General features: G+C 34.0%; 1 protein-coding gene across 1 annotated transcript in view; it reads right to left on the bottom strand.

The window, feature by feature from the left end:
- Positions 1-19,494, bottom strand: part of LOC105536632 (laminin subunit alpha-2-like) — a gene marked incomplete at both ends in the record, with an annotated part of 153,056 nt that overhangs the window by 24,659 nt on the left and 108,903 nt on the right. The window contains 4 exons of the mRNA XM_011976035.1: positions 5,957-6,135; positions 11,571-11,688; positions 13,634-13,723; positions 16,612-16,791. Of these exons, the coding sequence (XP_011831425.1) occupies positions 5,957-6,135; positions 11,571-11,688; positions 13,634-13,723; positions 16,612-16,791 (567 nt within the window). The remainder of the gene's footprint in view (positions 1-5,956; positions 6,136-11,570; positions 11,689-13,633; positions 13,724-16,611; positions 16,792-19,494) is intronic.

The following is a 19,494-nucleotide window of genomic DNA, read 5'->3' as shown; positions in this document are numbered from 1 at the left end:
TTTATTTATTTATTTATTTATTTATTTTTGAGATAGGGTCTCGATCTCTCACCCAGGCTGAAGTGCACTGGCACAAGTTCAGCCCACTGCAGCCTCAGTTCCTGGGTTCAAGCTATTCTCCTGCTTCAGTCTCCAGAGTAGCTGAGATTACAGGTGCCCGCCACCATGCCTGGCTAAATTTTGTATTATTAATAGAGACGGTGTTTCACCATGTTGGCCAGGTTGGTCTTGAACTCCTGACCGCAAGTGATTTGCCTGCCTTGGCCTTCCAAAGTGATGGGATTATAGGTGTGAGCCACTGTGCCTGGCCTAATGAGAATATTTTAAAATCAGCTATTAAATTAAAGATGCATTATATGTAGAACAAAGTATAAGGACAGATAAAGGGGAAAAGATCCAATCTAAAGAACAGAGAAAGAAAAAAAAATTAATTAGCACTGCCTCAGATACAATCAACACCTTAGCATACATGCAGTTGGAGTCCTAGAAAGAGAAAGAAAAACATTGATCCAAAAATAGGTGTTAAAAAAATAGCCTAAAATTTTCTAAATGTGGAATAAAATCTCAATTTATAGTTCCTGGAAGCTTTGTGAATCAAGCAAGGTAAGCCTGAAAGCCTTACAGACACATCATAGTTTAACTCTGAGGCTGGAGAACTTTTCTGTAAAGGGCCAGATAGTAAAATAAGCCATATAAAGACTCTGTTCATTCCTCCTCCTCTTCTTCCCCCTCAAAGTTCTCTTCATTCTCCCCTTCTTCTACTTCGTCTTTTAACAAACCTTTACAAATGTAGAAACATCCTTTGCTTACAGGTCATACAAATATAGGCCATAAGTTAGATTTGGTCTACAGGCCAAAGTTTTATCATACATGGTATAACTGTCAAAAAGCAGATACAAAAAAATTTTGAAATCATCTAGTGAATTAAAGATATATATAGAACAGATAAATAAATAATGGCTATGTTGTCATAAGAGTGAATGAAATCCAGAAAATAAGGGTACCACATCTTTAAAATGCTAAACAAAGAAGAAAACACACACCTCTGTAACTATGATGAAAATATCCTTCAATAATGAAAGTAGATTAAAGACATTTTCAGATAAAGGGAAGTTGAGAAAATTTGTCAACAGCAGCCCTGCACTACCAAAAAAAAAAAAAATTGCTAAAAGGAAATTTTTCAAGCAGGAGGGCAACATATATAAGATAGAACCACAGAGTATGGGAAATGGGAAAGTTTGGGTTAATGTAAAGTTTATTTCCTTCTTTTCATTTCTTTAAGACTGTTTTTGTAACTCTGTGACTTCAAACAAAAATTACAACATTGTATTAGTGGCTTATAAATTATGTGCAACATATGAAAACTATAGTCCAAAAGATAGGACTATATCACTATATCATGAGCTTAAAATACTACCATCTCACACCCGTCAGAACGGCTATTACTGAAAGTCAAAAATAACCGATACTGGTGAGGTTGCAGAGAAAGGGAACATTTACACACTGCTGGTGGGAATGTAAATTAGTTCAGCCACTGTGGGAAACAGTTGGGAGATTTCTCAAAAAACTTAAAACAGAACTAGCACTCAACTCAGCAATCCCATTACTGGGCATTTACCCAAAGGAATATATATCATTCTACCATAAAGCCACATGCATGCATATGTTCATCGCAGCCCTATTCACAGTAACAAAGACATGGAATCAACCTAGGTACCATCATCGGTGGACTGAATAAAAAAATGTGGTACATATACACTATGGAATACTACACAGCCATAAAAAAGAATAAAATCATGTCCTTTGATGCAACACGGATGGAGCCAAAGGTCATTATCCTAAGTGAATTAATGTAAGAATAGAAAACCAGATACTGCATGTTCTCTCTTATGAGTGGGAGGTAAACATTGAGTACACGTGGACACAAAGAAGGCAACAATAGACACCAGGGCCTACTTGAGAAGGGTGGGAGCGGGGTGAAGATTGAAAAACTTATGCTTATTATTTGGGTGATGAAATAATCTGTGCACCAAATCCCATGACACATAATTTACCCACGTACTCCCTGAACCTAAAATAAAAGTTGGAATGGAAAAAAATATATACAAAGAGGTACTGCTAAAAAGATAATAAAGGAAATAAAATGGAATACTGAAAGATACTTGTTTAACATAAAAGTAGACAGAAAAGGAAGAATGGGAACAAAAATTTTGTGACACAAATAGGAAACAAAGAGCAAAACCCGATCATATTATTAACTATATTAAATTTATGGACTAAACACACAGTAACTTTCAGGATAAAAACTCCATCTATTTTACTCTTTATAAGAAATCTTTTAAATGAAAATAAAGACAGGTTGAAAGTAAAACAAAATCAGAAAAGACATACCATACAGAGTAAGCATATGAAAACTGCTATAACAATATTAATAAAAAACAAAGTAGACTTTATGATAAAAAGTGATATCTGAGATTAAGTGGAGATCATCACAGTTATTAAAATATCAATTTATAAGATATAAAAAATATAAAGATTCAAAATATTCTAAATATGTATGTACCTCATAACAGAGCTTCAAAAAACATGAAGAAATACTGAAAAAATGAAAGAAAGGTAGGAATCCATAATCACAGACTGGAAAAATCCACATTTATTTGTTTACCAAGAGAGACCATGCACTGAGCCATAAGTTAAATTTCAATAAACTTCTAAAGTTTGACATCTTAGAGAGTATGTTCTCAGATCATAAACATCCAGTGTAGAAATAAAAAATGTAATATTTAATAAAACTTAAATATTTGGAAATTAGACAACAAAAAATAAATTGCAAGAGAAATTATAAATTATGTTAAATAGATAATGAACATACAGAATTTCTGAATTCATGAGCAGCAGCTAAAGAACTGCTAGAAGGAAATTTATATTTAAAAGTTCACATGATGAAAGAAGAAAGGTTTAAAATCATTTAACTTTCCAAACTGATAGGTAGCAAAAGAAAATGTAATTTAAACCTAAAACAGGTCAAATGAATAATATAATAAATAGAACAGAATCAATAAAAATACAAAAAATAACATGGCAGGAGTTTTTTTGAAAAGATTAAGAAAATTGATAAACCCCTAACAAAAGTGATCAATAAAAGGAGAAAAGCACAACTTAATCATTTTAAAAACCACAGAGGGGATATCCAGATAGATGCTATAGACTTCAAGAAAATAATAATGGAATTTTTAAAACTGCCAATTGCCAATAATTTGACAATTTAGATGAATTGAACAAATTACTTGAAAAATACAATATATCAAAAATTGACCCTCCCCAAAGATATTAATACAAAACTTATCTAGGCCTATGTCTAATAAAAATTAGCCAATGCATTTAAAAAAGTTTTCCCACAAAGAAAACTAGAGACTCAGATAGTTTCACCGGGAAATTTTATCAAGCATTTTAAAGAGAATTAATTTTAATCTGAAGTTACTTTAGAAAACAGAGGAAGATGAATTGCATTTCCCAGATCATTTGTTGATGCCAGTATACTCCAATAAAAAAACCTGACAAAGACATTATAAGAAAATAAAATTATAGACCAATCCAATATCTTTTATGAAAGGATGTCAAAATTCTTAACCAAACATTAGTCAACTGAATCATCCAATATATAAAAATGATAATATAACATAACCAAATGGAGATTAATTCACAAATGCAGAGCTGGCTTCATATTTTAAAATTAAATTTGTGTAAATTGTCCACGTTAACAGAATAAAGGAGAAAATCCTTATGTTCATTTCAGTAGGTTTCAAAAAGCATATGACAAAATTCAAAACCATTTTGTTATAAAAACTCTCTGCAACTTAGGAATAATGGGGGACCTACTGAATCTGATAAAGGGCGTCCATTAAAAATCTGCAGTTCACGTCATACTCAATAGTGAAATATTACTTTAAAATTGAGAACAAAGTGAAGATGTCAGCTCTCACTATTTTTAGTTAACCTTGGCATAAAGATTGCAAAGGAAGAAGTAAGTCTGAATTTACTTGCGGGTAAAATGATTGTTTATGTGTACGTTTCTAAAGCACGTAGTTTAAAACTACTAGAACTAATAAAGAAATTGAAGATGGCTATAGGACATAAAGTCAATATTCAAAATTCTTTAATAATTACATTAAATAATTTGAAAACTATTTTAAAAACTTTTTTTGCAATCATGCAAAGCAAAATACTAAAGATTAATTTAACAAAAGACATGCAAGATCTCTCTACTGGAACACTGACATGAATAAAGAAGATAGAAATAAATGGAGAGGTATACTACATTCATTGGTTAAATGACTCAATATTATTATGTTATTTTCCTCAATACTTGTTGTCTTTTAAAGTTTAATTTTTTCTTTTGACAAAATTGTATATATTTATCAAGTGTGACATGATATTTTGAATATCACTGTATATGTTATTATATATATACACAAATTGTGAAATGGTTATATCAAACTAATAACATATTATCTAACATAATTATCAATTTTGTGGTAAGAATGCTGAAAATCTACTCTCAGCATTTTTCAAGAATAAATATATTGTTATTAACTATAGTCACCATGTTGTGCAATAGATATCTTCAATGTTTTCCTACTATCTAACTGAAATTTTGTATTCTTTGACCAACAACTCCTCAAGCTCCATTTTCCATATTTGCATGTAGATTCTAAGCAATAATCCTAATATTTTCTGTAATTGACAAGTTGATTCTAAAATTGTATGGAAACACACACACACACACATACCCTGCTATAGACAAAACAATCTTGAAAATAAATAATAAAATTGGTACATTATATTACCTAAATTCTAGACTTACTAAAGCAATGAAGATAGCATGGTATTAGCACATAGAGGGAAAAACAGAGGCTTGGAAAAATAGATAACCGAGGTTCTAGAAATTGATCCATGTAATATGATCAATTGATTTTTCAACAAATGGTATAGAACTTCAGGTTAACCATATAAATCTGGTTACATATTTCACACCACACACAAACATTTACTTGATATGGGCAATATCTCTGTAAGTTTTTAGGATAAAAAATATTATTTAGACATTGAACATGTACTTCATATGAGAAGATACAGGAATGGTCAATAAGTCCTTAAATTAAAATTAAATCCATAATCAGATGCCATTTCACATCCACTAGATGACTAAAATCCGAAAAGGTAGTCAACATCAAATATTAGAGATGATATAGAACAACTGGAACTCATATAACTTTTTGGTGAACACGTTATACATTATTACTAATTTGGCAAAATATTGATGGTTTCTTATAAAGTTAAGCATCTACCTATCTTATGAAAAAAGTATTCTACTCCTAAGTATTTACACAAGGTAAATAAAAACATAACTATAAAACGTATAGTCTAAAAAAATAGTAGTATAAAATTATTTGTAGAAGCTAAGCTAAAACTGGAAAAGATCTTGATTTCTATCAACAGGAGAATGGATTTAAAATTTTAATATGTTCAGGCAGATAAATACTACTCAGCAATTTCTTTCAAGAAAAAGAACTACTGATGCACAAACAACATGGATAAATCTCAAAATGTTATCTTGAGTGAAAGAAGGCAGACTAGTATGTACTGTATGATTTCAATTTTATGAAATTCTCTAAGAGGCACACGTAATTTATGTTCTAAAACTCAGAATAGAGTTTGCCTGGGGTGGGGATTGACTGGAAGAAGCCATGATAAAACTTCCTGGAGTGATGGAAATGTTTTATTTTACATCCTCACAGATTTAGGTCAGTTTCAACTACGAAATGTTCCTACTCACCTTTTAATTTGAGGTTCAACTGCTTAGAGAAGCTTTCAAAAGAATTTTTTTTTTTGTATAAAACATTTTTGTATGAAAAAGCAAAAAATAACTCTTTATGAAAGAAAAAGCATACTTTACCCCTTTGGGTCTGAAGAAGCCATCAATACATGTCTCACAGTTTATACCAGCAGTATTTTGGGTACAATTAATGCAAACACCCCCTCCAATGTACTTTCCATGTATATTCAAACTCAGACTTCTTCTGGCAACATTTTCATCATAATAGCATTCTTCAGCTTTTCCATGACAATTGCATGCTGCATTAGGGAAAAATAAATTAATAAACATTAATTTCAGATTTCAGATACATTTAAAAATCATTTCTATTATACATAATCGATTTTTTTTTTTGAGACAGAGTCTTGCTCTGCTGCCAGGCTGGAGTGCAGAGTGGCACCATCTTGGCTCACTGCAACCTCTACCTCCCAGGTTCAAGCAATCTTCCTGTCCCAGCCTCCCGAGTAGCTGGGACTACAGGTGTGCGTCACTACACCCAGCTAATTTTTGTATTTTTAGTAGAGACAGGGTTTCACCATGTTGACCAGGCTGGTCTTGAACTCCTGACCTGTGATCCACCCACCTTGGTCTCCCAAAGTGTTGGGATTACAGGCGTGAGCCACCGCTCCTGGCCTAGATTTTTGTACCATACGGGAAATTACATTTAGCATACACACACACAAAGGCATCTAGAAAGTATCTGGATTTATTGGAGGTATTAAAAAATTCACACATTTTAATGGAATTTGAAATAATTAAAACATATACATTAAGCTCAATCATATGCAATTGCCAATATTTGATTTTGACTAATGTGCAATTTTATATGGATCAACTTACAATTTCCATTCAATAATTCAATAAAGTATTGAATGATGGCACTGAATGATTAACAACTAGGTCATCTGTAATGAATTATTACCATATGGAAATTTCTGTATTAGAGCCTATGGGTAAAGAAAAATACGTATAATGTAATTCCTTTCTTCTGATACTAATAACAACTAAAACATATTTAGGTTTTTTTCAATGCCAGACACTGTTCTGAATGCTCCATATTTGTTGCTATTGATTTTAATCCTCAAAAATGCTTTTAGGAATTAGGTATTATTATTATCAACCCATTTTTGTATACTAGAAACCTGAGTCCAGAGAAGTGAAATAACGTGTAAAAGATCCTCCAATCAGTATTGGAAACCAACCTCTGAAGCCAGACTCCAGAGTCTGCACTGCTAAAGACTGCCAGGATCCCTTCACATTCTACCTGGTGAATGAAATAAGATACATGGCGTGCGCCAAGGAATTAAGACAAACCGAGAGTTAGCGGCTAAGATCATGCTATTTTGCACCCAACTGTCTTGGATGTGAGTGTGCTCTCCCCTACTTAGTAGTCATATGACACTGGAAAATTCTTAATTACATGAAGGCTCAGTTTCCATATAAAACACGGAGTGATCAATAGTAATTACTAGATTGGGATATCTAAAAGTGCAAGTGAGATAATGCATGTACAATCATTAGCATAATGTCTTATAAATAAGTTCACAATTGATTTTTCTTCTCTTCATCCTCCTTGTCTTTTTCATATGACATTAGAAGAATTCAAAGAAGTGAAAAATCACTTTCTCCAGAAAGGATTGGGTAAGACTTTTGTAAACATGAAGAATTTATATTAGGATAGAACCAGGGAAATATACCGATGCAGAGTCTCCTTCCTATCTGAGATGTTGAGTTTCTTAGGAGTACTTACATTTATTTTCACGTGTGTGTGTGTGTGCGCGCACATAGGTGTGCTTGTATGCATACAGCTCAATCTTTTTATTTATTCTACAAAAGGGAAGAGGCATTTGTATACTGTTTAGAATCCTTTCTTTTTACTAACAGTAAATCATGGAGATCTTTCCACATTAGCATGTGTATCCCCTAAGGGTACACAGGGTACTACTTGAATGAAGGTATTGATCAGGTCCCTATTAATGAACAGTTACACAGTTTCCATGTTTCTCCCTTTCAAATAACACTGAACACATACTGGGAGGACAAGGATGCTGGGTGCAGGGAGGGGCTCTAATGTTAGAAAAGTTTCCTATTTGCCAATTGAGAGACTGAGGCAAAAACTCAAGTCCTAGCATCACTTTAGTACTTGTCTCTTATACATGTTTTGCGAATGCTTAGCAGAATGCCTGAAACATACTAAATACTGAGCTCAAGAAATGTTAGTAGCAGTAGTGGTAGCACTTGTATAATAATGACAAGGATCATGATAATATGCCTTGTACATCTATATGAATATATCTATAGGCTAAACTACTGGAAGCATAATTTCTAGTCAAAGGATATGTAAAATTTAAATTTTAATCACTTAAAAATTCCCCTCCAGGAATGCTATGACAAATGACTTTCCCTCTAGTAGATATGATAAAACAGTGTCTCCATAGCCACCAACCTAGTGTATTATCAACCCTTGAATATAATTCCTGGACATAATAAGCATTCAAATATTTGTTGAGTGGAAGAATAAACACTTTGATAAGAATAAACACTTTGATAAGTGAAAAATAATATTGTCATTGTTTTAACTGATACTTCCTTCATTATGAGTGTGATTATCTTTTTACAAAGTTATATGTCATTTCTGAGGAATACCTGTTTTGATCTTTCTCATTTTTAACAGGTTAATTAACTTTTTTCTATTGATATGTAAGATCTCTTAATATAGAAAGGTTATTATCCCCTTGTCATGTTTGTTGTAAATACCTTTCCCAACCTGCTGACATTTGATTTAGAATATAGTATTTTTGCTATGTTAATGGAGAGTTTCAAACTTTAGGGAACACATAGTAATAAATACAAATCACTAGGCATTGTAAGCAGTTTTATATCTTTAGGACAACATACAAGAATTCCTTTTTTTTTTCTTCAGAAAGACAGTGATATAGCTTGGCTCTGTGTCCCCACCCAAATCTCATTTCAAATTGTAATCTCCATGTATGGAGGGAGGGAGGAGACTGGATCAAGGGGGCAGCTCCCCCACGCTGTCCTCGTGATAGTGAGTGAGTTCTTACAAGATCTGATGGTTTTATAAGGGGCTCTTCCCCCTTCACTTTCTCCTCTCTCTCCTGCACCATGTAAGACATGCCTGCTCCCTCTTTCTCCTTGATTGTAAGTTTCCTGAGGCCTCCTGGCCATGCAGAAGGGTGAATCAACTAAACCTCTTTCCTTTATAAATTACCCAGTCTCAGGTAGTATCTTTATAGCAGTGTGAAAATGGAATAATACAGACAGGATCTCACTATGTGGCTGGCCTCAAATTCCTGGGCTCAAGAGATCCTCCCACCATAGCTTCTTTCCAGTAGCTGGGATTATAGGAGCATGCCATTGGACCTGGCTATGAATTCTTAAAAGCTTTGTTGTAAAAGTGTATTTCAAGAAACAGTCAAAACTTCTGCTGCCAGTATAAGCAGAGGAAAATATAAAGTAGTACAGACTCACACTATTTAGAATTGGTGTTGTCAAGAGTGTTTAAAACTATGAACTACTATAGGTAAAACACTGATGCCAAAGAAACGGTCCTTCACACATTCTGTGCAGCCAGGACCCTACACCTACAGCCCCATTTGCTGTCTGTAGGCTGCAGCCTACCCTGCTCTGTGTGTAACCTTCAAGAATGTGGCTAGTAACTGATCACGAAGCCATGTTTTTGCTCCGTCATCAGCAACTTACTATTTCACGGAATGTCCACGATATATCATATGAAACTGTTCTTTAGTAAAGGCTTAGCAGTTGAATGAATATTCTATGCTTTTTAGAGATATTATCTTCCCTTATGTAAGCTAGATTGATGAAAATCCAAATTAAACTCAAATGAATTAGAATGTGATTATTCATTTTATGGAGGGATTTGTCATGTCACGGAAGGATTTTTCTAAATATTAAGGTGACTGGAATATGATTCAACTTGGAAAAGAACATTTTTACATAAGCTTTTAGGAATGTATTCATTGCTGAAAGTGTGATTTTATGTATGACTTTATGGCTAAGATCCCCATCTTGAATTTCTGGGTTTTTAAAATGTTTGTTTTTCAGTTTGGAAATATGACCTTCCCTCTTTCCTACAGGGAAAGAAAAAAAAATGCTTCACAATTCCACTATTTTAAAAACGTGTACAGTAGCAGTTTGAAATGTCTTGCTTTGCTTAGTCTACCTCTATTGCTAACAAGTTGCTCTATTCTTTTTGTTTTGTATTTAAACATAGAAACACAAGTAAAGAGTGGTAAAGGATTTTGCAGAGCCACTTAACATTACATAATTATCACTGTGTGAAAGCATGTCAGTGGCAACAGGAAGACCCCTAACTTCAAGTGCTGCTCCCACTTATGATGACTGATATTCCACAAAGAGAAGAGAAATGTAATTAAAATTTAAAGAAGCTCGAGAGCAAACATCCCTGGGTGGCATTACATTTAAAGTTACTCTTTAGAACAAATGTCTGTTCTCTATGGAGAAGCTGTGGAGAACTGAGAGATTAGCCAGAACATGGCTGGAAGTAGTTGAAGGAAACAAAGGCTGGGCTTCCAATCGTCCCCTGCTATGTATGGTGAGTGATGATCCAATGGTGGCTCATGCCTCCAGATATGCTTCTATAATAACGGGAGATTTCTAATTCATAATATCTTTATAAGCAGGCAGACACAAATCCAAAAGCAAATGAAGTGAGTGCAGAAAATAAGGAGACCTAATAGCATATATGCAGAATCTCAAACTAAAAAGAAAATACAACCATCCCTCAATATCCATGGGAATGGTTCCAGGACCTCCCTCAAACACCAAGATTCAAGGATACTCAAGTCCCTGTTATAAAGTGGCATAGTATTTGCATACAGCCTATGCACATTCTCCTGTATACTTTAAATCATCTCTAGATTACTTATAATACCTAACAAAATGTAAATACTGTATAAATAGTTGTTGTATTTTATTGTTTAGGAAATAATAACAAGAAAAACGTCTTTACAAGTTCAGTACAGATGCAATTATTTTTCAAACATTTTTGATCTGCAGTTAGTTAGACCCATGGATGGGGAAACCGTGGATATGGAAGGCCGACTTTATATCTTATAGTTGGGGAACATTTTATGATTAAGGTGTGTTATGATTCAATAGCTTTAAAGACCTGTCATGTCTGACATGTTGTACATGATAAATGTGAGTTGAGTTAATTTGTTATTCGGAGAATATATACTGTTGGTATTAATTTAAAATGTCTATCAAGCTGTTTTTGAAGGCCATATATACTTAGTGAGCTGAAAAAAATGTGGTTAGGGCTGATTTACTGTAATATTAATATTTGAATTCAGTTGAATTGGACTTTATGCTAGTTTAGGTTTACAGTTCAGCCCAAGACTATTTTTAGGTCTTTTCTTGGGTTGAGAAAATCTCCAGAAACATAGGTTTCTCCATGATACCTGTCACCTAATAAGACCAGTTGTCACTATTAGGCTATAAAGTCATCTGCTACGTTTCTTAGATATTTCCCTTTAGGAAAAGCTAGACATATGGGTTCTCTTCGAAGTGATAATATAAATGAGTATTTGTTGACACATTTGCATAACCAGCCATTTCACTATTTTTCATTATTGGCTTTTTTTCTTGGAAAGGAAGTATGGCATATTTTGTTGGCTTCTAAAGAACATACCTTCACATTCAGTTTTAGTTAGAAAAGTTCCAGCTCTCCAGGGTTTCTGATGGAATCCTGGACAGCACTGATCACAGCTATCGCCACATGTGTTATGCTCACACTCACAGCGAGATTTCTAGTCAAGAAGAGGGAGGAAGCACAAATTTCAGCCTTATTTAGAACCATAAAGGAAGCCTCTCTCTAAAGGTACTACGAAGAAAAGAGAAAACATCTGGACTATGTACTAAAATGTAAAACTACACAGTCTAGGAAGAAAGTGGTGCCAGGTTTGAAGTTGGTGTATTTGATCAACATCAGCTTCAGGAAGTCCAGGCTGGTTCTGGAATCACTGGGTTTAGGCTCAGAAGAAAGCAGGAAGGCCAAGCTGGGAGTGGTCTTGAAGACTGAATTCTCCTTCTCTGATGCCTGGGAGCTATGTGTTTTTTGGGGGTCGATGTGCTTATTTTAAGGCTCCCCTCAAAATGTTGTTAACATTTTTGGATATGGCAAAAAGGAGGGAGTTGATTCCTAGGCCTCTGGGATGCAGGTAAAACATAAATCTAATGTCTCTAGGACTAAATCTCCTGTCTGTGTGTGCTCTGAATACAGTCTCAATATGCTACATGGAACTGGCCTTCCAAGGCTGTCTTGTGGACTTTAAAAGCCTTGGAAACACTGCTCATCAGTACACCTGATAGAAAGCACCTTGCCTGCATTAGCTGTTTGTCCTGATGTTATCCCTCCTTTTGTCTCCCTCCATCTGATAAGCCCAGGTGTGTGTTGTTCCCCTCCTTGAGTCCATGTGTTCTTATTGTTTAGCTCTCACTTATGAATGAGAACATGCAGTGTTTGGTTTTCTGTTCCTGTGTTAGTTTCCTGAGGATGATGGTTTCCAGCTTCATCCATGTCCCTGCAAAGGACATGATCTCATTCCTTTTTATGGCAGCATTGTATCCCATGGTGGCATATGCATTTTTTCCACTTCTTACAAATAAAATAACAGTAAATGGATTTTTAAAATGCAGAAAGCCAGTGAGACAAAGGGACTCTAAAGCCTGTGGAAAATTACACCTAGGTGACGGGGCAGGTGATAGGGGCAGCAAATGACCATGACATGACACACATTTATCTATGTAACAAACCTGCATGCTGTGCATGAGTACCCCAGGATTTAAAGTAAAATTTTAAAAAATGGGAAAAAAAAAAAAAAAAAAAAAAGCACCCATACTAGGCAGAAAGCAGCACTGCAGCTTTGTCCATAAAAATATGCTAGTGTACTTTAATCTTCCCAGGAGATAACATTATAATCCAATAATCAGAAAACTAACTTTGAGTATAATGTCATTTGCATTACAATATTTGAGAAAAAAATTTGTGGCCTATTTACATTCACTGATGTTACTATTCAATGTATTTTTCCATATACTATACAGGAGATGAGTTTGAATTTCACCAGTTTGTCTACGACAGGAAAAACAGATGCTCATTATTCATCTTCTCCTTTAGGTTATGTTCACTTAATTCATTGTCATTAATGAAAAAACTCTATCCAAAAGCATTCTGGCATTTTCCGGCTTGCCACTACTGCTCTCTTGATTCTCTCATCCACTCCACCCCCTCCATTCCCTCATTGCCCCTGCCCTACTTTATCCTCCTGTTCCATTGCCATTTATATATTTACTTCCCTGCACATTTTTTAATTCATTTGCATTAATTTTTTGATTAAAAACTTTAAAAGAAATGGTCAGGTTGATTGATGGCAGGCATTCGCTAAAGCTACATCATGAGGCAGGCTGTCATAGCTAGAGAGGTTTCAAAATAGATAGAGCAGTTTGGAGCCTTTTTGGAAAAAAAAAAAAGGAAAAAGAAAAACTAATCTGTTTTCTGATACTGTGATGGCTGATTTCAAAGTCTATCATCCTAACTGCCAGCTCTTATTTCACCCTGGCATGGATTTCTGTTACACTGTCTAAGTGGGGACCTGATACCCATTTACAGTGTTCTCTGTCAGCAAAGACTCTCATGAAACATTTTACAGCTCAGGGCTTCATTTTGCCTAAGCATCCTATAAATATACATACATTTGTCGCTGGATCAAGTGGACAAGCCCTGGCATGACCATAGCAGATGCACATCCCTCCAACTGAAATATCCTTGACCGAGTAGTAATACTGCAAAAAGCAATCCAGAGAGAAATCCTGTTAAGATGAATGCAAGGTGAAAATAACAAAAGGGGACATTCAGTAAAAACTTTATTTTCTGCTTTTATCCTTAGTTTGAAGGACATTTGTGTTTCTTAAGGACAAGTGAGGACTCACAAAACCGACAAAGTAACTTCTAGCATTGTAATCTTAGCCCAAAGGAAGAGTGGCCTTTAATTTAAGTTAGGTAGGCATTTTAGAAATGTCTTTCTCCCAGTCGGTACCAAGTCCATGTTGGAGTACCTGTGGCTGACAGTAGTTTTTATCTGGGGCTAAGGACAACTATTCTTCTTAAAAGTTGTTTTACATAGTTTCTTGCAAGAAACCCTCTTTTATTGTGATTATAGGAACTGCAGTATTCACAAATCATATGCACACTGTTTTACTTGATGGATTTGAAAAGAACTAACAAAATTTAGGGAGAAATTGTGCTCATAACAATATAGTCCTTAATTATTAAGAAGAAAATTAAAAAGTCATTAACTGTAAGTTTATTGTGCAGAACATTTGCATTTTTATATTACTATGTTTAAAAGTCCATACAATTACCTTTATATATGAAGTTAATATAGAGCTATCTTACTAATTATTTTAATCTATCCAGCTATTTTTTAAGGATAATTATGGAGGCTGGACTATTTTTAAAATTTTAATTAATATGTATATAACATTTTATAATTTTCAGAGCACTTTACATTATCATATTCAAATAACCATCTTAGTGTTCGATAGTTCTATTATTCCAATTTCACACACAAAAGAAAAACACAGATTTAGCAAGAATATGTAGGTGGACACATATCTGAGTTACCTGACTAAAAATCCCCTTTTTCCAATTTACTTCTTTGTTTCTTTTTCCTTTTACTTGTTTTTGTTACATACATATAGTGTCTTTGAAAATATATTTGTTATGTTATCTTATTTGATATACCGAGACCTTGAAGTAATGGAACTGGCTAGGGAGTTTGGATAGTATAAATTTTTTTTTTCATTTTACCTCATCACTTAATAATATACATACAAATAGAGATATTTGCTTAGAATGCTGATACAGTAGTATTTGTAAATGCTTTTAAAACTGCGAAATCTATTTCAAATAGAAATGTATAATGCTTTGCTTTTGAGTCATGAAGAAGAGCTAAAATTCGCTATCTTATTTTTATATATTTAAATTTAGATGTAGTGTTTATTGAACTTCAGTACTTTCAAAACAACATATTTATATGTTGACTTATACTGCACTATTTTAAAGGCTCATGTACGATAAAGTTACAAATAATAGCTGTGTACCCCAACCCCCACTCTGCCTCCTGCAAAAGATGATAGAAAGAACACTAATTTATTTTCATTGATTTTTTTTCTCTGCTAGATATACTGTCAAGAAAGATTAAATTTCACTTCAATATTATTCAGTCTTCCTCGGTGTATATTTTTAAGTCACACCAAAATTAGAATTGAAAATGTTTTCTTAAATGAGTGAAAAATCTAAACATTGCTATAAAATAATGATTAGTTTTACATGAGACAATGTACAATATGTTGAGATATAATACAAGGGGGAAATTATTTCAAGTTTGGAAAATACAGGGCACTAAAACATGTGACATACGTTGCATAGGACTAACTAAAGCCTTAAAAGTTACCTTGTGATGATGGAGAGGTTAGATGTGGGAAGTTAAGTAACGAGGAAAGAAAACATGTGAGGAGTATTTAGGATCTGTAACTATTTACCCTAGTGATTCAGCAATTTTGCAACTGATAACAGTGGTGTTACCTTAGTAGGATCATTCTAGAATTAAGTGCTTTGTCCTACAATATTAATTTCTCCCTATAATCCTCTTTCTTAGCGATGCCTCTAGTCATACAGTATATACTCTATTCATAGGAGTTTGCTTTATGGAGTTATGGCTGAATTGATTTCACTGATAATAATGTCTTGGTTGTGTAGCAGCATATGTGGGAGGTGCCATAAACCAGTGAATGTGGTAGAAGGTAGACAGGAGGAAGCACGGTTATCTCTCATACCAATCTGAGTTGGTCATCTATCTTGTAATTCCACAAATTCCTGTTTAACACTGGAAGACAGCACGTCTGTTAGCTCTTGTGTTCAAAAAGCTTTTGAAAAGATGCTTTAAACTTTTTTCACCTAGTATTTTATTTGTAAAGGAAAATAAAACAGTATGTAGAATCAGTTTTCTCCTATAACAGTGCATTTTTAAAACTATGGATTGTGATTCATTTATCAAGCATAAAACCAAATTATTTGATGGCCTACAAACCAGCAACACCAGCATCACCTGGAAAGTTTTTGAAGTGCAGTGTCTCTGCTCTGCCCTACTGAATCATAATCTATATTTCCACAAGATCACTGGCTAATTCCATGCACATTAAGGTATCAGACATACTGCTCTCTGTATGTGTGCATGTGTGTATACTGGCTCAGTTATGGCAAAAATCATGTTTCAAAGCCCCTGCACTTGCAGTAGTAACTCGCCAAAGCCAATTATAATAATAGTACAGATCACCTAAAGTACAAAGACTAATTTTATTCTGAAAAATAAGATTATTAACTAGACATTGTGATTCTCATTTTACAAAAGAAGAAATTAAAGTTTGAGAAGGCTAAAATGTTTGATAAATGTTACACGTGTAATAAGTGGCACAGCTTGAATATGAACAAATGAAAGTCTGCCAAATTTCAAATAATGATAATTAATAAAAATAATTTAAAATTCTAAAATAAAAATTTGATAATAACCACTCCTACAAATCACTAACAATTTTTTAAAAGTATTTAACAGACAAAGAGATAACTGGGATATCATTGGTAGGTTCTAATACGATTCATCATAACTTACTCTTCTGGTGACAATGGGGTCAATTTCTCTTGGGTCTTTGTGAGCAAACATCATCAAGTCAGCATTCAGTGTGCGGATCCTCTGAAATCTCAGGCGAATATAGCGAGCAGAGGTAAACTCCAGCAGTTCTGGAGAAGGATCATCGGCACTTGGTCTCCCATTGATTAAAGAGATGTGAATCTAGACAATATGAAAAATAATTTAACAATTATGTTTTCCAAAATTTTAATATTGATTTTGTTTCTTTTTCTTGGAAAAATAAAGGTAACTTCCTATTCTCCCAATCTGTTAGGCAGATTCAGGTACATGCCTATACACTGGCATCCAGTGAAGTAATTGACATATGTTATAGTCTTCTTAATACATGTACATGCAATTTGTTTGTTTATATCATAGGCATTTCTCTATCTACTTCAGCTACCTCTATTTCTTTCTTCCAAGGCACTGCACCAACTTGACCTTCTTAGGATTTCCATGAATTCTTAATCATTCTTTCTCTGAAAATTATTGTGCCCTAAATTATTTAAGAATCTGGGGTATGGTGGGAAACCAGAAAACTTGGGGAAAAAGTTATAAAACATCAGATTAAAAAAGGAACCCATTAGGAACTTAAAATAATTCTATACTTGAAAGCGTCACATTATGTAGCCTTAAAATGTGGAGAATAAAAATTACAAGAAAAACTAGACAAATCTATCTTCACAGTGAGATATTTCAATAGGTTGTTTTAGGTTATTGTTGTTTGTAGTTTTTTTTTAGTAATTGATAGGTCAAGAAGACAAAAAATGACCAAGAATGTAACATACTCTATGAAAATCACACTCTAAAAAATATGTTAAACCTGAATGGAACGGTGAATTTTTTAGGACAATAATTTAGCACAGTTGAAACCGAAAGAAATACAATTCAGTGAGATCATTTTCTATGTGAAAGAAGAATTGAGAAATTGACAACAAACTGCCCTCCAAAGGTGTACAATGCTGGCAGGCTCTCACAGAGACGTCCCAAGAGCAAAGAATTCTGATGAAGAATAAACTGTGTGATAAAATAAAAAGTACTGTTAGCACAAATAAAGGAAGTATGTTCCTATTACCTAAAGAACTCTTGTTAATAAAGAAAGAAACACACCAACAACATAACAAAATGCACAAATATATGAGGGCCCTATTCAAAGAAAAGAAAATGAAAATTACTGTTAAACGTTTATAAGATACTGATCCTCCCTCATAATAGGATAAATGTTAGTTAAAAACACACTAATAAACTTCCTATTTTTTCAGATTGGCAAACTCCACAAATATTAGTAATACTCTCTGATTGTACGACTAAGAGAGTAGATACATGTCTCTTACATTTACAGGTATAAAGTTAAAATGATACAAATTCTCAAGAAAGTAAATTGAGCAGTAACTATCAAAATTAGAAACACACAGTAATTTTGACCTAGCAATTCCACTTCTAGGAATTATTCTACAGATATAAAATGATATGGATACTATAATGCAGGTGAACTGAATATGGTTAATGGACTGAATGTTTGCATTCCCCCACTAAAATTCATATGTCGGAACCCTAATCCCAAATGTGATGATATTTGGGGGCAAGGCCTTTGGTAGATAATTAGATCCTGAAGGTGGAGCCCTCATGAATGAGATTAGTGACCTAATAAAAGGAGGTCAGAGAGCTAGCTAGCTCTCTTTCCACCATGTGAGGCTACAAGAAGTCAGCAATATGCAAGCCAGAAAAGAGTCCTCACCAGAGGGCAACCATGCAGATACCTTGATCTCAGACTTTCAGTCTCCAGAACTGTGGGAAATGAATTTCTCTTGTTTACAGCCCACCTAGTCTATGGAACTTTCTTATGGCTGCCCAAACTGACAAAAACAATATTATTACCTCAGCATTTTTGATTATATTTTTTTTTTGGTCACATCAAAGGACTGGAAATAACCTAGTATCCATCAATATGGGACTGGTTAAATAAATTGGATATCTGCATAATGAATTATTTGCAACCATAAAAAAGAATGAGGAATCTCTCAATATACAGATAGGAAGAATCACGTATTTTCACTTTTTTTTTTTTTTTGTAAATGGATTATTACCTATGTAACAAGTTGAATCAAACCAAAATTGTTAAAGAAAGTGAAATTGAGTGGTAGATTTTGAACTGAAAATACACACACACACTCACACACACACACACACAAACATACACACAGCGCCAAACGTACAGGGATGCAGGAAGTGGGAGTTCTGTGCTGTCTGGGAGATGCTTGGGTACAGGACAGTGTGTGCACTGGGGAGCTGTGACTCAAGGTCACCCACTGAAATTTTCATCCACTTTTGTAAGATGATATATAATGTGTGTTAATTACATTTTTTGACAGGAGAGGCAATGATATGTATTTCCATTGCTAACATCCTGCATTTAGATAATCCCAGGGAGCCTTTTACAAACTGACTGCCAATAAACTACTTGAGTCACCAGAGAAATATAGCAAACTCTGAGACGAGAAACTAATTCTGGTGTCACAAAGAATAGACTCAAAATGCCTCACGATAAAAATATGAATATGTTCCAGCTAATTGAATCTACCTTGGATACTTAGTAAGGAATAGAATGCAAGGTCTTCTAAAATACTGAATCTGAAAATACTGAATCCCCTCTAATGCAGGGATTCTAAAAGAGTAAAGCAGATCTTGTATATTCCTCAAGATACACATTTCTGGCATCTAGCAGGTGAGCCAGAAATGTGTTTAGAATTGAGTTATATTTTTCGCTTAAGGAAGTAAGAGTTAAATGTTAAAAGAATGGATAAATGTATGGATGAAGCCATTAACACTAATTTCCCTCTGAAATTAACCTTGGCACCCAAGAAA

This window comes from Mandrillus leucophaeus, unplaced genomic scaffold (genome assembly GCF_000951045.1).
Source record: "Mandrillus leucophaeus isolate KB7577 unplaced genomic scaffold, Mleu.le_1.0 Scaffold1618, whole genome shotgun sequence".
NCBI lineage: Eukaryota > Metazoa > Chordata > Mammalia > Primates > Cercopithecidae > Mandrillus > Mandrillus leucophaeus.
This window is presented reverse-complemented; position numbering and strand designations above follow the sequence as displayed.